Source organism: Scyliorhinus canicula, chromosome 12, assembly GCF_902713615.1.
Source record: "Scyliorhinus canicula chromosome 12, sScyCan1.1, whole genome shotgun sequence".
In the NCBI taxonomy this organism is placed as follows: Eukaryota; Metazoa; Chordata; class Chondrichthyes; order Carcharhiniformes; family Scyliorhinidae; genus Scyliorhinus; species Scyliorhinus canicula.
Genome location: NC_052157.1, coordinates 56,136,506 through 56,156,424, shown reverse-complemented (window position 1 = coordinate 56,156,424; position 19,919 = coordinate 56,136,506). Strand labels below are relative to the sequence as shown.

Here is a 19,919-nt window from a genome sequence, read left to right as displayed (position 1 = left end):
TACTGGGGGTGCTGCACTGTCAGAGGGTCATCCTGAGGGTTGCTGCATTGTCAGATGATCATACTGAGGAATTCTGCACTGTCGAAGGGTCAGTAGAGGGGTGGGGCTGAGAGTTGCTATGCACTGTGGAACCTGGGAGGCTTTAAAATGTACACGGTCAGTACTCTGAGGAGTGCTGCACTGTCAGAGGGTAACAGTACTGAGGGCAGTGCTGCACTGTCAGAGGGTCAGTACTGATGGAGTGCTGCACTGTCAGAGGGTCAGTACTGAGGGTGTGCTGCACTGTCAGAGAGTCAGTACTGAGCGACTGCTGCACTGTCAGAGGGTCAGTACTGAGGGTGAGCTGCACTGTCAGATGATCAGTACTGAGGGAGTGCTGCACAGTCCGAGGGTCAGTACAGAGGGAGTGCTGCACTGTCAGAGGGTCGGTACTGAGGGAGTGCTTCACTGTCAGATGATCAGTACTGAGGGAGTGCTGCACTGTCAGAGGGTCAGTACTGAGGGAGTGCTGCACTGTCGGAGGGTCAGTACTGAGGGAGTGCTGCACTGTCGGAGGGTCAGTACTGAGGGAGTGCTGCACTGTCAGAGGGTCAGTACTGAGGGAGTGCTGCACTGTCAGAGGGTCAGTACTGAGGGTGTGCTGCACTGTCAGAGGGTCAGTACTGAGGGAGTGCTGCACTGTCAGATGATCAGTACTGAGGGAGTGCTGCACTGTCAGAGGGTCAGTACTGAGGGAGTGCTGCACTGTCAGAGGGTCAGTACTGAGGGAGTGCTGCACTGTCAGAGGGTCAGTACTGAGGGAGTGCTGCACTGTCAGATGATCAGTACTGAGGGAGTGCTGCACTGTCAGAGGGTCAGTACTGAGGGAGTGCTGCACTGTCAGAGGGTCAGTACTGAGGGAGTGCTTCACTGTCAGAGGGTCAGTACTGAGGGAGAGCTGCACTGTCAGATGATCAGTACTGAGGGAGTGCTGCACTGTCAGAGGGTCAGTACTGAGGGAGTGCTGCACTGTCAGAGGGTCAGTACTGAGGGAGTGCTGCACTGTCAGAGGGTCAGTACTGAGGGTGTGCTGCACTGTCAGATGATCAGTACTGAGGGAGTGCTGCACTGTCAGAGGGTCAGTACTGAGGGAGTGCTGCACTGTCAGAGGGTCAGTACTGAGGGAGTGCTGCACTGTCAGATGATCAGTACTGAGGGAGTGCTGCACTGTCAGAGGGTCAGTATTGAGGGAGTGCTGCACTGTCAGATGATCAGTACTGAGGGAGTGCTGCACTGTCAGATGAGTCAGTACTGAGGGAGTGCTGCACTGTCAGAGGGTCAGTACTGAGGGAGTGCTGCACTGTCAGAGGGTCAGTACTGAGGGAGTGCTGCACTGTCAGAGGGTCAGTACTGAGGGAGTGCTGCACTGTCAGAGGGTCAGTACTGAGGGAGTGCTGAACTGTCAGAGGTGCCGTCTTTCAGTTGACATTGTAAGCTTGGGCCCACTCCTGCCCCCTCGGGAGTCTGTAAGACCCTCACAGCCACTATTAAGAAGAGTGGGGTGGCGCGAGGGGGACAGGAAGAGTTTTCACTGGTGTTCTATGACCCATATGTGCCTCTCAACCAACATCACAAATAAAGACCGAGGTCGCTATCACATTGCTGTCTGTGGGATTGTGCTGTGCACACACTGGCACTTCCCACATTACAACCGGGACCTCACTTGAAAACATGAAGTCCCCCTGTGAATGACTTTGAGGCTTCCCAATGGGTCGTAATGCCCCAGAGAAATAGGTGTCTCTCCCATGTGTGTCAATGTTAGCTCTGTGAATGTTAATGTTAGCTCTGTGAGTGCTCACCTCTTCTTGCATAAGCATCGACAGTTCAAATAGTGGGCTAAAGGAGAAAGAGAAAAATAGATTGTCACTCATCCACAGGAGTGTTAAACTGACGGCTGAACTGGCTGGGTGAGTGGTTTTGTCCAGAAGAGATGTGGGACTTGCTCCTGCCGGGAGTGGAGAGAATGTGGGTCTCGCTCCCACAGGTATCGAGGAGAATCTGGGATTCTATCCCAAAGGGGGTGGCAAGAATGCGGGACCTGCTCCCGCAGGGTGTGGGGAGAATGTAGGACTCGCTTCCATGGGGAATGGGGACAATATGGAACTTGCTCCCACAAGGAGTGGGGAGAACGTGGACATGGAAATGGTGAGAATGTGGGACTTGCGCCCACAGTGAGTGGGGAGAATTTGGGATTTGCTCCTGCAGGGAGTGGGGAGAATGTGTGACTTGATCCCACAATAAATTGGGAGAATGAGGGACTCACTCCCACAGGGATTGAGGAGAATCCAGGATTCGATCCCATGGGAGTGGGGAAAATATGGGACTCGTTCCTATGGGTAATGGGGAGAATGAGGAACTTGCTCCCACAGTGACTGAGGAGAATCCGGAACTTGCTCCCACAGTGACTGAGGAGAATCCGGAACTTGCTCCCACAGGGATTGAGGAGATTGTGGGACTTGATCCCATAGAGATTGGGGTGAATGAGGGATTTGCTACCCCAGGGCTTGGGAAGAATGAGGGACACACTCCTACAAGAAATGGGGAGAATTCAGAGTCTCTCCCACAAGGAATTGCAGAAAGAGGGACTCGCTCCCACACGCAGTGAGGAGAATGTGGGACTCACTCCCACAGGGAGTGGGGAGAATGTGGGTCTTGCTCCCACAGGGTTGGGGAGAATGTGGGACTCGCTCCCACAGGGAGTGGGAAGAATGTGGGACTCACTCCCATAGCAAGTGGGGAGAATATGGGACTCGCTCCCACAGGGAGGGGGAGAATGTGTGACTTGCTCCCAGAGGGAGTGGGGAGAATGTGGGACTCGATCCCACAGGGAGCGGGAAAATTAGGGAGTTGCTCCCTTGGGAGTGGAGAGAATGAGGGGCTTGTTGCCACAGGGAATGGGGAATAATGTGGGACCCGCTCTCTAGGAGAGTGGAGAGAACTTGGAACTCTCTCCCACAGGGACTGGTGAGAAGGTGGGACTAGCTCCCGCAGCGAGTTGGGAGAATGTGGGACTTGCTCCCACAGGGACTGAGGGGAATCCGGGTCTCATTCCCATGGGGATTGAGGAGATTGTGGGACTTGATTCCGTAGGGATTGGGGAGTGACTTGCTACCCCGGGGACTGGGAAGAATGAGGGACTTGCTCCCATGGGGAGTGGGGAGAATATGGGAGTCACTCCCACAGGTAATGGGAGATTGAGGGACTCGCTCCCATCGGGGGCAGGATTCTGTGATCCAGAGGCTAAGTGTTGATGCCGTCGGAAACGCCGTCGCGTTTCCCGATGGCGTCAACATGGCCTCAGGATCAGCAATTCTGGCCCCTACAGAGGGCCAGCACGGCAATGGAGCAATTCACGCTGCTCCAGCTGCTGATCCTGCCGACAACTGGGTGCCGCGGGGTCCGCGCATGCGCAGTGGCACCGGCGCCAACGCATGCACGCGCAGTGGCTCCCTTCTCTGCGCCGGTCCCGACGCAACATGGCGCAGGGCTACAGGGACTGGCACGGAAGAAAGGAGGCACCTTGCCCGAGAGGTTGGCCCGCCGATTGGTGGGCCCCGATCGCGGGCCAGGCCACAACGGAGGCCCCCCCACGGGGTCTATCTACCCCCCCCCCCTCCTCCCGGCACAGGCTGCCCTCGGACCCTTCCACGCTGAGGTCCCACCGGCTGAGAGCAGGTGTGAACACCGCCGGAGGGTCTCGGGTTTTTTGCGACGGCCGCTCGGCCCATCCCGGGGGGGGGGGGGCCGCTGCGCCGCGCCGGCACCAATCGTGCTGATTCTCCGCGCGGCGGAAAATCGCGTCCCGGCGTCGGGGAGCCATGGCACGATTCGCGCCAGTCGCAGGGATTCGCTCCGGAAGAAGATTGAATAGGAACTTTCAAAAGAGGCAATTGGAGAAATACTGGAAAGGGGAAATTTGCATGAATTTGGGGAGAAAGAGCAGGGGGCAGAGTGGGGATCGTTCAAAGAACTGACACAGGCATGATGGGCCGAATAGCCTTTTGCTGTGCTGGGTGTTTCTATATCACTGCAACTAAGGCTACAATACTCACTCAGCACGATGCATATTCCAATTATAGCAAAAAGACCTGCACAGATCAAACCAATTTCTCGAATCTGAAAATAATCTGTGGTTGTTAAAAAGAATAAGGTTATCAGCATCACATGCACTGGAGTGTGATTAAGATAGAACATCACAACAGTAGCAGCAGCAACCCGGGGGGGAAGGGGGAGGGAAAAGGGGGGGGGGGGGGGGGGGGGACGATGACTATGTTTGCTTATTTAATTTAAATTTATTCTTAAGTTCTCTTGTTGTTTATTGGGGTTGGGGGGGGGGGATGTGATACATGTGTTGATACGGTCTGGGGGGGTGTTACTGTTATTATGGGTTATTTTGTTGCATTTCATTGTTTGTCGTTATATTTTATATTTTCTGCAAAAAATTCCAATAAAAATTATTTTTTTTTAAAGATAGAACATCACCCCCCCCCCCCCCCCCCCCCCCCCCACAGCACGCCACCCGGCCCAGCCCACTCCTGATATTACATTTGTCTGCAATTATGGTGGGAAAATCTCATGTAAACATGTCATGCTGTAGTTACAACTTGACACCAGCAGTGGCGCAGTGTAACCTAACATCTTGCCACACCCTCAGGCATGCTCTGTATAATCGGCATCCAGCCTCATTCATTTCTCCAAACGTATCGTACAGACATGTGCACTCAGAAACGGGAGGAGGCCATTCAGCCCCTCTACAGTCTGTTCCCTGGCTTAGTCAGCTGAGGGCTGACAAATGACCTCCCTTCACTCCGGCAAGACACTTATCACTGAAGACCTTGAACTGACGAAAGGCTATCCATCTCGGACTTCAAAATTAACAATGTATCCAGAGATCTGAGTCTAACTGCTGGATTAGTACCCCAGAGCCTCCATCTTTATTGCTCCGCAACAAGGGCTCAAGTCCCACCTCCTCCAACAACACTCTCGATCATTGTGACCTCCTTCAGCCCCTACAGCCTTCCATATTTCTGTAACCTCCACTAGTCCCTACAACCCTCCCTATCTCTGTACGCTCCACGTGTCCCTACAACACTCCCTATCTCTGTACGCTCCACGTGTCCCTACAACCCTCCCTATCTCTGCACGGTCCACAAGTCCATACAACCCTCCCTATCTCTGTATGCTCCACGTGTCCCTACAACTCTCCCTATCTCTGTACGCTCCACAAGTCCCTACAACCCTCCCTATCTCTGTACGCTCCACAAGTCCCTACAACCCTCCCTATCTCTGTATGCTCCACAAGTCCCTACAACCCTCCCTATCTCTGTACGCTCCACGTGTCCCTACAACCCTCCCTATCTCTGTACGCTCCACGTGTCCCTACAACCCTCCCTATCTCTGTATGCTCCACAAGTCCCTACAACCCTCCCTATCTCTGTATGCTCCACAAGTCCCTACAACCCTCCCTATCTCTGTACGCTCCACGTGTCCCTACAACCCTCCCTATCTCTGTACGCTCCACGTGTCCCGACAACCCTCCCTATCTCTGTACGCTCCACGAGTCCCTACAACCCTCCCTATCTCTGTACGCTCCACGTGTCCCTACAACCCTCCCTATCTCTGTACGCTCCACGAGTCCCTACAACCCTCCCTATCTCTGTACGCTCCACGAGTCCCTACAACCCTCCCTATCTCTGTACGCTCCACGTGTCCCTACAACCCTCCCTATCTCTGTAACCCCCACCAGCCATGACGACCCTCCTCTGTAACCTCAGGAGGCCAGAAAAGGTAAATCCAGAAGAGGTTTAATTCAACAACAAAATTAAAGGCACCAATGCAGCTAGCAGCTCCAAGTCCCAAACAAAACTCCAGGTATATCCAGTCCCATTCTGGGTCAACTTTTATAGGCCGATTTCCATGAGCCTCTAACCTATTCTTGTCTACATGTGACTCCAGGCACACAGCAATGTGGATGTCTCTAACTGCACCTCTGAAATGGCTCGCAGGACAAAGCAGGCCCACTTGTTTCTTCCCCCGTCACAAACCTTTGCTCCCTCCACCAGCACCAACGAACGCAGCCGTGTGTACCATCTACAAGATGCACTGCAGGAACTCACTAAGGCTCCTTCGGCAGCACCTTCCAAACCCACGACTGTTACAATATATATCGCCTGTCCCTCATTGTTGCTGGGTCAAAATCCTGGAACTCCCTCCATAACAGCACAATGACTGTACCAACACCACATGGGCTGCAACGGTTTAAGAAGGTGGCTCACCACCATCTTTTAGAGGGGCAATTAGGGATGGGTTATAAATGATGGGCCAAACCAGTGACAATCTAACTGAGAATGGTGTGGTAAAACTGGGGGAGTGAGGGGAGCAACCAGCAGATCCATAGACGTAAAATCAAAAATTCCAAAGACATGAAGAGAACTCTCCGCCTGAAGACCAATTCTCACACTCACTATAATAGAACTTGGACTGGTCCGGGATTACTGATGGAATGGAAGAGAAATCGGAGGTCAGACAATCCAGAAAACACCAAACATAACTTACATTAAACACAAAAGAACTAAAGCTGAAGAACCCAGCAGAGTAAATCCTGGGGCAGTGCAATGTTCCATCTCACATCAGTCTGTCTCTAAAAGGCGTTTATCGAAAAAAATTAATCATTCAGCGCCATGAGGGAATTCGAACAGAATGCAACAAGCCAAAGGCTAAGAGCAAGGATTTTAAGAAGTGTACCGCAGTGAGAGTCAGTGTGTGTGGAACCCGTACCCCAATGAGAGTCAGTGTGTGTGGAACCCGTATCCCAGTGAGAGTCAATGTGTGTGGAACCTGTACCCCAGTGAGAGTCAGTGTGTGTGGAACCCCTACCCCAGTGAGAGTCAGTGTGTGTGTGGAACCCGTATCTTAGTGAGAGTCAATGTGTGTGGAACCCGTACCCCAGTGAGAGTCAGTGTGTGTGGAACCCGTACCCCAGTGAGAGTCAGCGTGTGTGGAACCTGTACCCCAGTGAGAGTCAGTGTGTGTGGAACCTGTACGCCAGTGAGAGTCAGTGTGTGTGGAACCCATACCCCAGTGAGAGTCAGTGTGGTAAACGTAATATATGAATGTATATAATAATTCACACTGTGATTGTAAGCACAGTAGCGCCATCCTACCACTAGGGGGAGTAGCGCTGGGAGCACTGAGAAACTTGTACTGAGCTCCACCTTTGGTTCGCGCACGACTCCTCCCCCTAGTGCAGCTGTATAAGTATCCGCGTCCAGAGTCAGCCTGGGTCACTTCGAGTTCATCAACAGGTAACAGGCTGGCTCTGAAGTAAGTCAATTAAAGCCTAGATTCGCTTCGGAAACACATGTCTAATGAATTGATGGTTCAATCAGTCAGTGTGTGTGGAATCCTAACCTCCAGTGAGAGTCAGTGTGTGTGGAACCCGTACCCCGGTGAGAGTCAGTGAGTGTGGAACCTGTACCCCAGTGAGAGTTAGTGTGTGTGGAACCCGTACTCCAGTGAGAGTCAGTGTGTGGGGAACCCGTACCCCAGTGAGAGTCAGTGTGTGTGGAACCCATACTCCAGTGAGAGTCAATGTGTGTGGAACCCGTACCCCAGTGAGAGTCAGTGTGTGTGGAACCCATACCCCAGTGAGAGTCAGTGTGTGTGGAACCCGTACCCCACTGAGAGTCAGTGTGTGTGTGGAACCCGTACCCCAGTGAGAGTCAGAGTGTGTGGAACCCGTACCCCAGTGAGAGTCAGTGTGTTTGGAACCCGTACCCCAGTGAGAGTCAGTGTGTGTGTCGAACCCATACCCCAGTGAGAGTCAGTTTGTGGATCCCGTACCCAGTGAGAATCATTTTGTGGATCCCGTACCCCAGTGAGAGTCGTATGTGTGGAACCGGTACCCCAGTGAGAGTCAGTGTGTGTGGAACCCGTACTCCAGTGAGAGTCAGTGTGTGTGTGGAACCTGTACCCCAGTGAGAGTCAGTGTGTGTGGAACCCCTACCCCAGTGAGAGTCAGTGTATGTGGAACCCGTACCCCAGTGAGAGTCAGTGTATGTGGAACCCGTACCCCAGTGAGAGTCAGTGTATGTGGAACCTGTACCCCAGTGAGAGTCAGTGTATGTGGAACCCGTACCCCAGTGAGAGTCAGTGTGTGTGGAACCCATACCCCAGTGAGAGTCAGTGTGTGTGGAACCCGTACCCCAGTGAGAGTCAGTGAGTGTGGAACCTGTACCCCAGTTAGAGTCAGTGTGTGGAACCCATACCCCAGTGAGAGTCAGTGTGGTAAATGTAATATATGAATGTATATAATAATTCACCCTGTGATTGTAAGCACAGTAGCGCCATCCTACCACTAGGAGGAGTAGCGCTGGGAGCACTGAGAAACTTGTACTGGGCTCCACCTTTGGTTTGTGCACGACTCCTCCCCCTAGTGCAGCTGTATAAGTATCCGCGTCCAGAGTCAGCCTGGGTCACTTCGAGTTCATCAACAGGTAACAGGCTGGGTCTGAAGTAAGCAATAAAAGCCTAGATTCACTTCGGATACACAAGTCTGATGAATTGATGGTTCAATCAGTCAGTGTGTGTGGAATCCTAACCCCCAGTGAGAGTCAGTGTGTGTGGAACCCTTACCCCAGTGAGAGTCAGTGTGTGTGGAATCCTAACCCCAGTGAGAGTCAGTGTGTGTGGAACCCGTACCCCAGTGAGAGTCAGCGTGTGTGGAACCCGTACCCCAGTGAGAGTCAGCCTGTGTGGAACCCGTACCCCAGTGAGAGTCAGTGTGTGTGGAACCCGTACCCCAGTGAGAGTCAGTGTGTGTGGAACCCGTACCCCAGTGAGAGTCAGTGTGTGTGGAACCCGTACCCCAGTGAGAGTCAGTGTGTGTGGAACCCGTACCCCAGTGAGAGTCAGTGTGTGTGGAACCCGTACCCCAGTGAGAGTCAGCCTGTGTGGAACCTGTACCCCAGTGAGAGTCAGTGTGTGTGGAACCCTTACCCCGGTGAAAGTCAGTGTGTGTGGAACCCGTACCCCAGTGAGTCAGTGTGTGTGGAACCCGTTCCCCAGTGAGAGTCAGTGTGTGTTGAATCCGTACCCCAGTGAGAGTCAGTGTGTGTGTGGAACCCGTACCCCAGTGAGAGTCAGTGTGTGTAGGACCCGTACCCCAGTGAGAGTCAGCGTGTGTGGAACCCGTACCCCAGTGAGAGTCAGCGTGTGTGGAACCCGTACCCCAATGAGAGTCAGCGTGTGTTGAACCCGTACCCCAGTGAGAGTCAGTGTGTGTGGAACCCATACCCTAATGAGAGTCAGTGTGTGTGGAACCCGTACCCCAGTGAGAGTCATTGTGTTTGGAACCCGTACCCCAGTGAGAGTCAGTGTGTGTGGAACCCGTACCCCAGTGAGAGTCAGTGTGTGTGGAACCCTTACTCCGGTGAGAGTCAGTGAGTGTGGAACCTGTACCCCAGTGAGAGTCAGTGTGTGTGGAACCCGTACCCCAGTGAGAGTCAGTGTGTGTGGAACCCGTACCCCAATGAGAGTCAGTGTGTTTGGAACCCGTACCCCAGTGAGAGTCAGTGTGTGTGGCACTTCTACCCCAGTGAGAGTCAGCGTGTGTGGAACCCGTACCCCAGTGAGAGTCAGCCTGTGTGGAACATGTACCCCAGTGAGAGTCAGTGTGTGTGGAACCCTTACCCCGGTGAGAGTCAGTGTGTGTGGAACCCGTACTCCAGTGAGAGTCAGTGTGTGTGGAACCCGTACCCCAGTGAGAGTCAGTGTGTGTGGAACCCTAACCCCAGTGAGAGTCAGTGTGTGTGGAACCCTTACCCCAGTGAGAGTCAGTGTGTGTGGAACCCTTACCCCAGTGAGAGTCAGTGTGTGTGGAACCCGTACCCCAGTGAGAGTCAGCCTGTGTGGAACCTGTACCCCAGTGAGAGTCAGTGTGTGTGGAACCCTTACCCCGGTGAGAGTCAGTGAGTGTGGAACCTGTACCCCAGTGAGAGTCAGTGTGTGTGGAACCCGTACCCCAGTGAGAGTCAGCCTGTGTGGAACCCGTACCCCAGTGAGTGTCAGTGTGTGTGGAACCCGTACCCCAGTGAGAGTCAGTGTGTGTGGAACCCTTACCCCAGTGAGAGTCAGTGTGTGTGGGACCCGTACCCCAGTGAGAGTCAGTGTGTGTGGAACCCGCACCCCAGTGAGAGTCAGTGTGTGTGGAACCCGCACCCCAGTGAGAGTCAGTGTGTGTGGAACCCGTACCCCAGTGAGAGTCAGTGTGTGTGGAACCCGTACCCCAGTGAGAGTCATTGTGTTTGGAACCCGTACCCCAGTGAGAGTCAGTGTGTGTGGCACTTCTACCCCAGTGAGAGTCAGTGTGTGTGGAACCCGTACCCCAGTGAGAGTCAGCCTGTGTGGAACATGTACCCCAGTGAGAGTCAGTGTGTGTGGAACCCTAACCCCAGTGAGAGTCAGTGTGTGTGGAACCCTTACCCCAGTGAGAGTCAGTGTGTGTGGAACCCTTACCCCAGTGAGAGTCAGTGTGTGTGGAACCCGTACCCCAGTGAGAGTCAGCCTGTGTGGAACCTGTACCCCAGTGAGAGTCAGTGTGTGTGGAACCCTTACCCCGGTGAGAGTCAGTGAGTGTGGAACCTGTACCCCAGTGAGAGTCAGTGTGTGTGGAACCCGTACCCCAGTGAGAGTCAGCCTGTGTGGAACCCGTACCCCAGTGAGTGTCAGTGTGTGTGGAACCCGTACCCCAGTGAGAGTCAGTGTGTGTGGAACCCTTACCCCAGTGAGAGTCAGTGTGTGTGGAACCCGTGCCCCAGTGAGAGTCGGTGTGTGTGGAACCCTTACCCCAGTGAGAGTAGGCTTCAATCGTTACTGTTTCTTACCTAATGTGACGTTTCTCATGCTTCAGGGTGGTTCCAGAAGCGTATGATTTGCTTCGTTTAAATGCGCGGTAATTGTAGAAACTGGAACAATAAAGGATAGAAGTGATTATTTAAGGACAAAGAGATTAGGGGCTCCTTCTCGTCAGACAAGCAGGCTCCTTCAGTACTGACAGACTGGATTTGCCCATGAAAGGCACTCTCTCCACAGTGCACAGACGAGCAAGTTACCTGTTTGATAATTTTATTTGTAAGTAGCGTATGAACTGTTGCGTTGCTTCGTCGGAATGAATGAATTTACCGGGTATAAGTTGTGTTTTTTTTTATGTTAAGAACTGGTAATTGTATTTCTTTGATGTTTGTTTTGACATAAAGATACCCATTGTTCAGAGTCTTCACTCCTGGGGTGAAGCATCATTCCCTCACAATTTTACAGATTGAAAATTGGTTTGGGTTCTCGTCTATCATCTGAACAAAAGTTGGCGTCTGGTCCGGTATCCTAACAAATGTTGGGGTCTGGTCTGTTATTCTAACAAAATTGTTGTCTCTTTGCCAGGAATAAGTATAATTCCATCCATAGCTTGAGATTATTGAATTTAAAATCAGCAAGTGTGAGGAACTGGATGCACTTGTCAGTTTAACCAGGGATTGACTGGGAAAATAGCCCTTTCAGTGGCTAAGTATTTCCTGGGTGTTGAAGAGGTCACTCTGGGTGGTTTACATTGGGTGATTAAAGCTTTTGGATTTGGCAGTCAAGCTGCAGTTGACTTTCCCTGAAGGGGTAAGGAATGTAGAGATAATTAAAGCAATTGCTCAACATTTGAATTTGCCAACGCTGCAGCCTGAATCATTGGAATTAGCGAAAATTTAAATACAAATGAAACAATTGGAAATGCAGGAAAAATCGAGAGCTTCTCAAAGGGAACTTCAAATCAGGTAAATTGATGCGGAAATGAAAAGATTAGCAAGGGACGAACTGGGAAGAGCAGCAATGGCGGAAGAAAAGGAAAAGGAAAGAGCGGCAATGGTGAAGGTGAGGATGTGAAGCAAGGGTTAATAGCTAGAACAAGCCAGAATTAATGGGACACATTAGTGGAAAATTACAAACAGGGGAGTTGTTATTGAATTTGTGAGCCGACTCATGACTGTAAGCCGAATAGCCTTGAGAAACAAGGAAGATGGCTGGATGACGGAATATGAAATGTGGGAGCCGCTTGCAACTATGGCTAAACACCTGCTGTTTATGCTAAGACTACTATATACTCATGTGCCAATAGATAACCTCAAAGTCTGTAAAATCATGTATCGAAACTATGGCAAAAACAAGTTTATGCTTTGTAATGGGGGCAAGCTTAAGTGAATGTAAGGGACAGCCCCTTAAAAATACATTAAAAAAAGGATGTTTTGAGCAATACTTTGGCACTCTCCGAGGTGGTTCCCCGGAATACCTAGAGAGCGGCCCCGATCGTAATAAAGAATATTCTGAAGTACGGACGTGTTCGAGACCGTTTCTTCCGGACTGAGAGACAAGTGAATTAGAGATACATTCACAGAGGAAAAAGACGAGGATGCAGATTTTTAACTATTGAAAATGGAACTGCAAAGAGAATGTCGACTTAAATGTTTTAAAGATTGCAGTGAAATGCCTTATTTGTGAGGGTAAGATTTATTCATGTTTACAAGGTATAGTAGGTAAGGAGAATAAGATCTCAAGGGATACCAGAGTCAATATTTAATGGTGAGTGATAAGGAGATGTGTAGTTCAGAAGCAGTATTGCCACAAATGGTGGCACTGTGTGGGATTACTGAAGTGAGTGGTATTCCATTATGAAGTCTAGGGTTAGAGGGTCCAGTAAAAAGTGGTGAAGTAGTGGCAGGAGTAAGAGAGAAATTACCTTTTTTAGGGTTACAGTTTATCCTAGGGTACTAATATAGCTGGATCACATGTGAGTGCATCCTGCTGTGGTTGAAAAGATGGTGAAAAGTCGCACTGGGGTGTTTCCTGATTGTGGTAACAAGATCAAAAAACCACAGGTTGAGGCAGGAAGTGGAGAAATCAAAGAGTAAAGATGGGAGGCCGAGGTTCAGTTATCAGGAACAATTTTGACCAGATGGTTGATAAAGAACAAGATCAGGTGGAGGTAAAGCATCTTTAGTTTGGGAAAGTTGGCAGAGTTACAACAGAAGGACTCAGAGATACAGCAGTGGTATCAGAAAGCATATATAGAAATTGAATCTCGGTGTATACCAGAGTGCTATTACATTAGAAATACTAGATTAATAAGGAGGTGGAGACCTCTGCACATGAAGGCAAATGAGAAATGGTCAAAAGTTCATCAAGTGGTATTACCGGTGGGTTATAGAAAGGAGGATTTGAGGGCCCAGGTTCGATCCCGGCTCTGGGTCACTGTCCATGTGGAGTTTGCATATTCTCCCCGTGTCTGCGTGGGTTTCGCCCCACAACCCAAAAATGTGCAGAGTAGGTGGATTGGCCACGCTAAATTGCCCCTTAAATGGAAAAAATAATTGGGTAATCTAAATTTTTAAAAAAAAAGAAAGGAGAATTTGCGGGTAGCTTATAAGGTTCCAGTAGAAGGGGGGGGGGGGGTCTTTCAGGAGTAAGGAAAACTAAAGCAAAAATATTTTTAATAAGGTGGTAATCAAACCAGCATCTGAGGAACCTTTTACTAGGGTCCTGATTTATTGAGTGTGACCCCTGCCTCAGACAAAACGTGGGAATCAGTATTTGTTGACAATAATGGATGTGTCTGCCAGATTTCCAGAAACCTTTCCATTATGAAATATTGCAGCTAAGAGGATTTTAGAGAGAAGTTAACTACATTTTATACGAGATATGGACTACCAAAAGAAATCCAATCAGATCAGAGGTTCAATTTTATGCCGAAGCTATTCAGGGAAGTTATGGATAGTTTAGGAATAAAGCAATTTAACTCAACTGTGTATCATTCAGAATCGCCGGGAGCGTTAGAAAGATGGCATCAAACTTTAAAGACCATGTTCAGCGCTTATGGTCGGGATTATCCAGAGGATTGGGATAAAGAAATTTCATTTGTACTATTTGTGATGAGAGATGCACCGAATGAATCAAGTAAATTCTGTCCATTTGAATTGATTTTTGGTCATGAGGTGAGAGGACCACTTAAATTAAGAAATTGGTGAGTCAGCATTCGGAGACTACATTATTGGACTATGTGTTGAACTTTATGGAGAGATTAACTAGGGCTGGCGAGTTGGCTAGAAAGCATTTTAAATTGTCACAGTATGTGATGAAAAAAGACAGGAATACAAAATCAAAAACTCGTAGTTTTGTTAGTGGGGAGAAAGTATTAGTATTGTTACCAATGGTAGGTAAACCATTAAAAGCAAAATTTAGTGGGCCTTATCAAATCGAAGGGAAATTGAGTGAGGTGAATTTATTCATAAGAATGCCAGACTGAAGGAAAACTCAGTGTGTCATGTTAATATGCTTAAAAGGAATTCTGATAGAGAAGGAAAGAAGGATGTTGTGTGCATTTATATAACTCAGAGGAGATAAATCCAGACGATTCTGAATTTGTCATTCCTCAAATTAGATTGGACACTGAGGAAGCAATAAGAAATTTAGATGTTTAGATAAATTACTAAGTTACCTTCCAGAGAAGAATCAAAGTTACCTGAAAGAATTATTACAGTCACACGGAGCTATATGTTGGAACAAACTAGGGAGAACAAAGATGATTGTACATGATGTGGATGTCAGAAATTCTACTCCAATTAAACAACATCCATACAGATTGAATCCATTAAAGTTGGCACAGGTACAAATGGAGATTGAAAGCATGCTTAAGGATGATATCCTTGAAGTGAATTGCAGCGATTGGAGCTCACCTATTGTGATGGTACAGAAACCAGATGCAAAACCAGATTGGACTATAGAAAAGTTACAAAATCAGATTCATATCCTATTCCTCATTTAGAAGACTCTGTTGAAAAGGTGGGAAAGGGAAATTTTATTACCAGAATTACTTCACGTACCTTTATCAGACAGGGCATAGCAAGTTTCGGTTTTTGTAACACCAAGTGGTCTGTATAAGTTTAAGGTTATGCCGTATGGAATAAAAAATGTGTCAGCAACATTCTTAAAAACTAACCAACAAAGTCATTTCTGAACTAAACAATTGTGCAGTATGCATTGATGATTTGTATGTAATTTGGTCAAAATGTGGAAGGATCATTTGGAAGATTCAAAGGAATTATTCAATCAATTACAGGAGGCTGGGTTGGCGGTAAGCTTGACTAAGAGTTAATTTTCAAAAGCTCAAGTCACATTCTTAGGCCCTACAAGAAAAAATATAATTGCCGATACTTTATCATGACTTTGAGAGGTGAGAAGAATGGTTCATTCAAAGTTGGGAAAGGAAGACTGAAATGGATAATGCCGATGTTTCAATTTGCATGCTTCAATGTAATACAATATGTATCCTACAGTGGAGAAGCAGTGGTCAGTAATCAATAGTCTTTCAAGGTCAAAGGCTTAGGAAAATGAAGCCACCTTTTCATTTGCTGGCTGATTTTGTTTTAAGGAGGGAGGTGTGATGAATGTAGAAATTGTTGTATATTATATTTCAGATTTGTGGTAGGAATGGTATTAAAATTCTGCTTTAAAATACATGCAGGCAGTATGTCTACTAAATCTGTAATTAAGGAGTCACCAAAAGTTAGGTAACTACTAATGGAATATTGTTTTGATTGCAAGAGATTACCTGGAGTATAGATAATTTGTGAGGGAGTGTGTTTAGTCCTCGCACAGCAGGTCAAGAAGTTTATTGGGATTCAGTTGATGTAATTAATGGTTTTAACATAAAAGATACTGTCACGGGAATGTCCCTTTAAGAACTGTTTGTCTTCTCAAATGGCTGCAGTGATGTCATTGGGTGAGTGGAGCTGGGCTCTGGCTCTAGTTTTTACTTTCGTTTTGAACTGGAATCTGTTTGTGACTCTGTGTTTTACTTTCGGTTTAGACAGTTGGAAGCTACATTCAGACAAAAGAAGGCAACTCTGGTCTCTCTGCATGCTAAAAAGGTGTCTCCAGATCACTTGATAACTGCAAAGTAATAACTGTGTTCTGGAAGCAATTCAAACCTACTGTTTTGTGGTAAAGGAGATTGTCTGATTTATGGATGTTGTTACTTGAGTGAAACAGTAAAGGGGAGTTATTAAGGGTTAAATATAGAGTACTGTAGCTTGTGGGGTATTTATGTTTGTAGTTGGTAAAATGCTTACTGCGTGTTTATAAATGTTAACTGAATTCGTAGAATAAACTTTGTTTTTGATTTAAAGTGCTTAAGGCCTTGTTGAATAACACCTGAAAGGTAGGCCCTTATGCTCCTCATAACCAAAATCTATAAAAGTTGTAGGTCAGATGAACTCCATGTTATACTTTGGTATTCTCTAAACCCTGGATCATAACAATACCTGTTGGCCAGAGTCATCAGTCCTGGGTTGAAGCACCCTATCCTCAGAGTTTTACAGAGAGAAACATCATTTGGGGCTCTCCTCCAGGATCCCAACACATTGTAGGGTCTAGTGCAGATTCTGAACAATACTGACTGGGGGTACTGTGTCAGGTATAATTAAAGACATTCCTTTTATTTTAAGAACTGTTGAACTGAAAAATGTAAAGCTAATTCAGATCCATCCACAGTGCGACGCGTCCTCAGTACTGACTCTCAGTGTTGAACCTCTGACAGTGCAGCACTCCCTCAGTACTGACACTCTGACAGTGCTGCACTCCCTCAGTACTGACCCTCTGACAGTGCAGCACTCCCTCAGTACTGACCCTCTGACAGTGCAGCACTCCCTCTGTACTGACCCTCTGACAGTACAACACTCCCTCAGTACTGACCCTCCGACAGTGCGGCGCTCCCTCAGTACTGACCCTCTGTCAGTACAGCACTCCCTCAGTACTGACCCTCTGACAATGCAGCACTCTCTCAGTACTGACCCTCTGACAGTGCAGCACTCCCTCAGGACTGACCCTCTGACAGCGCAGCACTCGCTCAGTACTGACCCCCTGACAGTGCTGCATTCCCTCAGTACTGACCCTATGACAGTACAACACTCCCTCAGTACTGACCCTCCGACAGTGCGGCGCTCCCTCAGTACTGACCCTCTGTCAGTACAGCACTCCCTCAGTACTGACCCTCTGACAATGCAGCACTCCCTCAGTACTGACCCTCTGACAGTGCAGCACTCCCTCAGTACTGACCCTCTGACAGTGCAGCACTCCCTCAGTACTGACCCTCAAACAGTGCAACCTTCCCTCAGTACTGACCCTGTGATAGTGCAGCACTTCCTCAGTACTCACCCTCTGTATTGCAGCTTTCCCTCAGAAGTGCCTCTGATTGTGCAGATTTCCCTCAATGCTGACCGTTTAACAGCCCAGCACTCATCCAGTACTTACCCTCCGACACTGTAGACTCCCTCGGTACTGTCCATTCAACAGTGCTGCTCTCCATCAGTACCGACCATCCAAAAGTGTAGCACTACCTCATTACTGCCCATCCAGCAGTGCAGCATTCCCTCAGTATAGACTCCCTGATAGTGCAACACTCCTTTCACCACTGACCCCATGACAGTCCAGCGCTCCCTCAGTACTGACGCTGCTAGAGGCAGCACTCACTCACGACTAACCTTTCGACAGTGCAACGCTCCCTCATTACTGACCCTCCAACAGTACAGCACTTCCTCTGTACTGACCATCCAACAGTGTAGCACTCCCTCATTACTGCCCCTCCTGCAGTGCAGCATTCGCTCATTTTTTAAAAATGTCTTTTATTCCAAACGTGTATCAAAAAAGGTACAGCACATAAACACCCCGGGAAACATGCTTCCCAACAGTCAAGGATACAATTTGTACAATGTTCCCCCCTTCTTCACCCTCCCCCCGGCAACATAGGAAACTCCTTCCAGACCTTTCGCGTAAGGTCCCTTATCTGCAGGTACCTGAACCCACTCCCCCTCGGGAGCTCTATTCTCTCCCTCAGCTCCTCCAGACTGGCAAACCTTTCCTCCAACTACAAATCCCTCACCTTGACCACCCCCACTTCCCTCCACCTCCTATACATGCTGTCCATCTACCCCCCCCCCCACCCCCCACCCCCCCACCCCCCCCCCCCCCCCCCCCCCCCCCCCCCCCCCCCCACCCCCGGTTCAAACCCGTGATTCACACACAACGGCGTTAACACCGACATCCCCTCCATCTTAAAATGCCTCCTCAACTGGTTCCAAATCTTCACCATGGACTGCACCACCGGGCTCCCTGAATACCTACTCGGCGCCATTGGCAACACTGCCGTCACCATAGCCCTTAAGCTGGACCCCTTACAAGATTCCTCCTCCACCCTAACCCACTCTACCCCCCTCTCCTTCCCACCATCGCTGCACCTTTTCTGAACACTTGACACCTTCCCCGCCGATACAAAATCCAAAATAATCGTGTCCAGCTTCTGAAAAAAAGCCTTTGGTATAAAGATCAGGAGTGTCTGAAAAATAAACAGGAACCTCAGCAGAATATTCATCTTCACCAGTTTGGACCCTCCTCTCTAAAGTCAATTGTAATGTATCCCACCTCTTAAGATTCCCCTGGCCTCCTCCACCAGCTTCGTTAAGTTACACTCGTGGAGCATCGTTCATTCCCTCACTACGTGAATCCCCAAATACCTGAACCTATCCCTAGCCACCTTAAATGGCATCCCTCCTAAATTGGGTCGCCGTCCCAACTCATTCACCGGGAACACCTTGCAAACTTAAACCCCGAGAACAACCCAAACCTCCCCAGCAGGCCCATGATCCTTCCCATACTCCACAGCAGGTCCAAAACGTACAACAATAGGTTATCGGAATCGAGCGACACCCAATGCTCCCTCTGTCCACTCATAATCCCCTGCCACTTCGTCAACACCCAAAGAGCTCTATGGCCAGTGCAAACAACAACAGCCAATGCCTTGTTCCCCTGTATAAATCGAAACTCCGTGAGCTCAGATAATTTGTCCGCACAATCACCCTTGGTACCACGTATAGCAGGCGCACACATGCCACAAATCTCAGGCCAAACCCAAACCTTCCCAGAACCTCAAATATTGCCACTCCACCCGGGTGAATGCCCTCTCCGTGTTCATGGACAACACTACCTCCGGTATCCAGGCTCCTGACAGTTCATGACGACATTCAACAACCATCTTATATTGCTTGAGAGCTGCCTGCCTTTTACAAAGCCCGCTTCATCCTCTGGACCATCCCCGGGACAAAATGATCCATCCTTCCCCTCAGCAGCACTCCCTCCTACTGACTCTCTGATAGTGCAGCACTCCCTCCTACTGACTCTCTGATAGCGAAGTACTCTGTCATAATATACATCCATGTATATGATGGAGTGCAGACAGGCAGTGATTGACACACATGGATGACCAGTGAGCACACAGAACACAGCAGCCAATCACCAGACAGACACGGCCACTATAAAGGGCACCAGTTTTCCCGCTCTCTGGGGATCCAGCCTCAGACAGTCAGAGCTCGTGAGCAGCAGCTAGTACAAACACCATGTGGCAGTAAGATAGTCTGGTCAGGCTAGCCTCAGGTCTCCAGTCAAGTCAGCATAGTGTCAACCCAGTTAGGTAGGACAGCACAGTAGCATTGTGGATAGCACAATCGCTTCACAGCTCCAGGGTCCCAGGTTCAATTCTGGCTTGGGTCACTGTCTGTGCGGAGTCTCCACATCCTCCCCGTGTGTGCGTGGGTTTCCTCCGGGTGCTCCGGTTTCCTCCCACAGTCCAAAGATGTGCAGGTTAGGTTGATTGGCCGTGATAAATTGCCCTTAGTGTCCAAAATTGCCCTTAGTGTTGGGTGGGGTTACTGGGTTATGGGGATAGGATGGAGGTGTTGACCTTGGGTAGGGTGCTCTTTCCAAGAGCCGGTGCAGACTCGATGGGCTGAATGGCC

General features: G+C 49.2%; 1 protein-coding gene across 7 annotated transcripts in view; it reads right to left on the bottom strand.

Annotated features, from left to right (window-relative positions):
• The window catches only part of LOC119975278 (myristoylated alanine-rich C-kinase substrate-like), a 113,217-nt gene that overhangs the window by 81,966 nt on the left and 11,332 nt on the right, over positions 1-19,919 (bottom strand). For 2 of the 7 annotated variants that reach the window (XM_038814988.1, XM_038814992.1), the window contains exons 2-4: positions 10,923-11,003; positions 6,504-6,533; positions 1,839-1,875 (exon numbers count right to left, since the gene is read on the bottom strand). In XM_038814988.1, the coding sequence (XP_038670916.1) occupies positions 1,839-1,875; positions 6,504-6,533; positions 10,923-11,003 (148 nt within the window). Of the gene's footprint in view, positions 1-1,838; positions 1,876-4,091; positions 4,167-6,503; positions 6,534-10,922; positions 11,004-19,919 lie in introns of all 7 variants that reach the window. The other 5 variants (XM_038814987.1, XM_038814991.1, XM_038814990.1 and 2 more) reach the window with 3 other exon arrangements.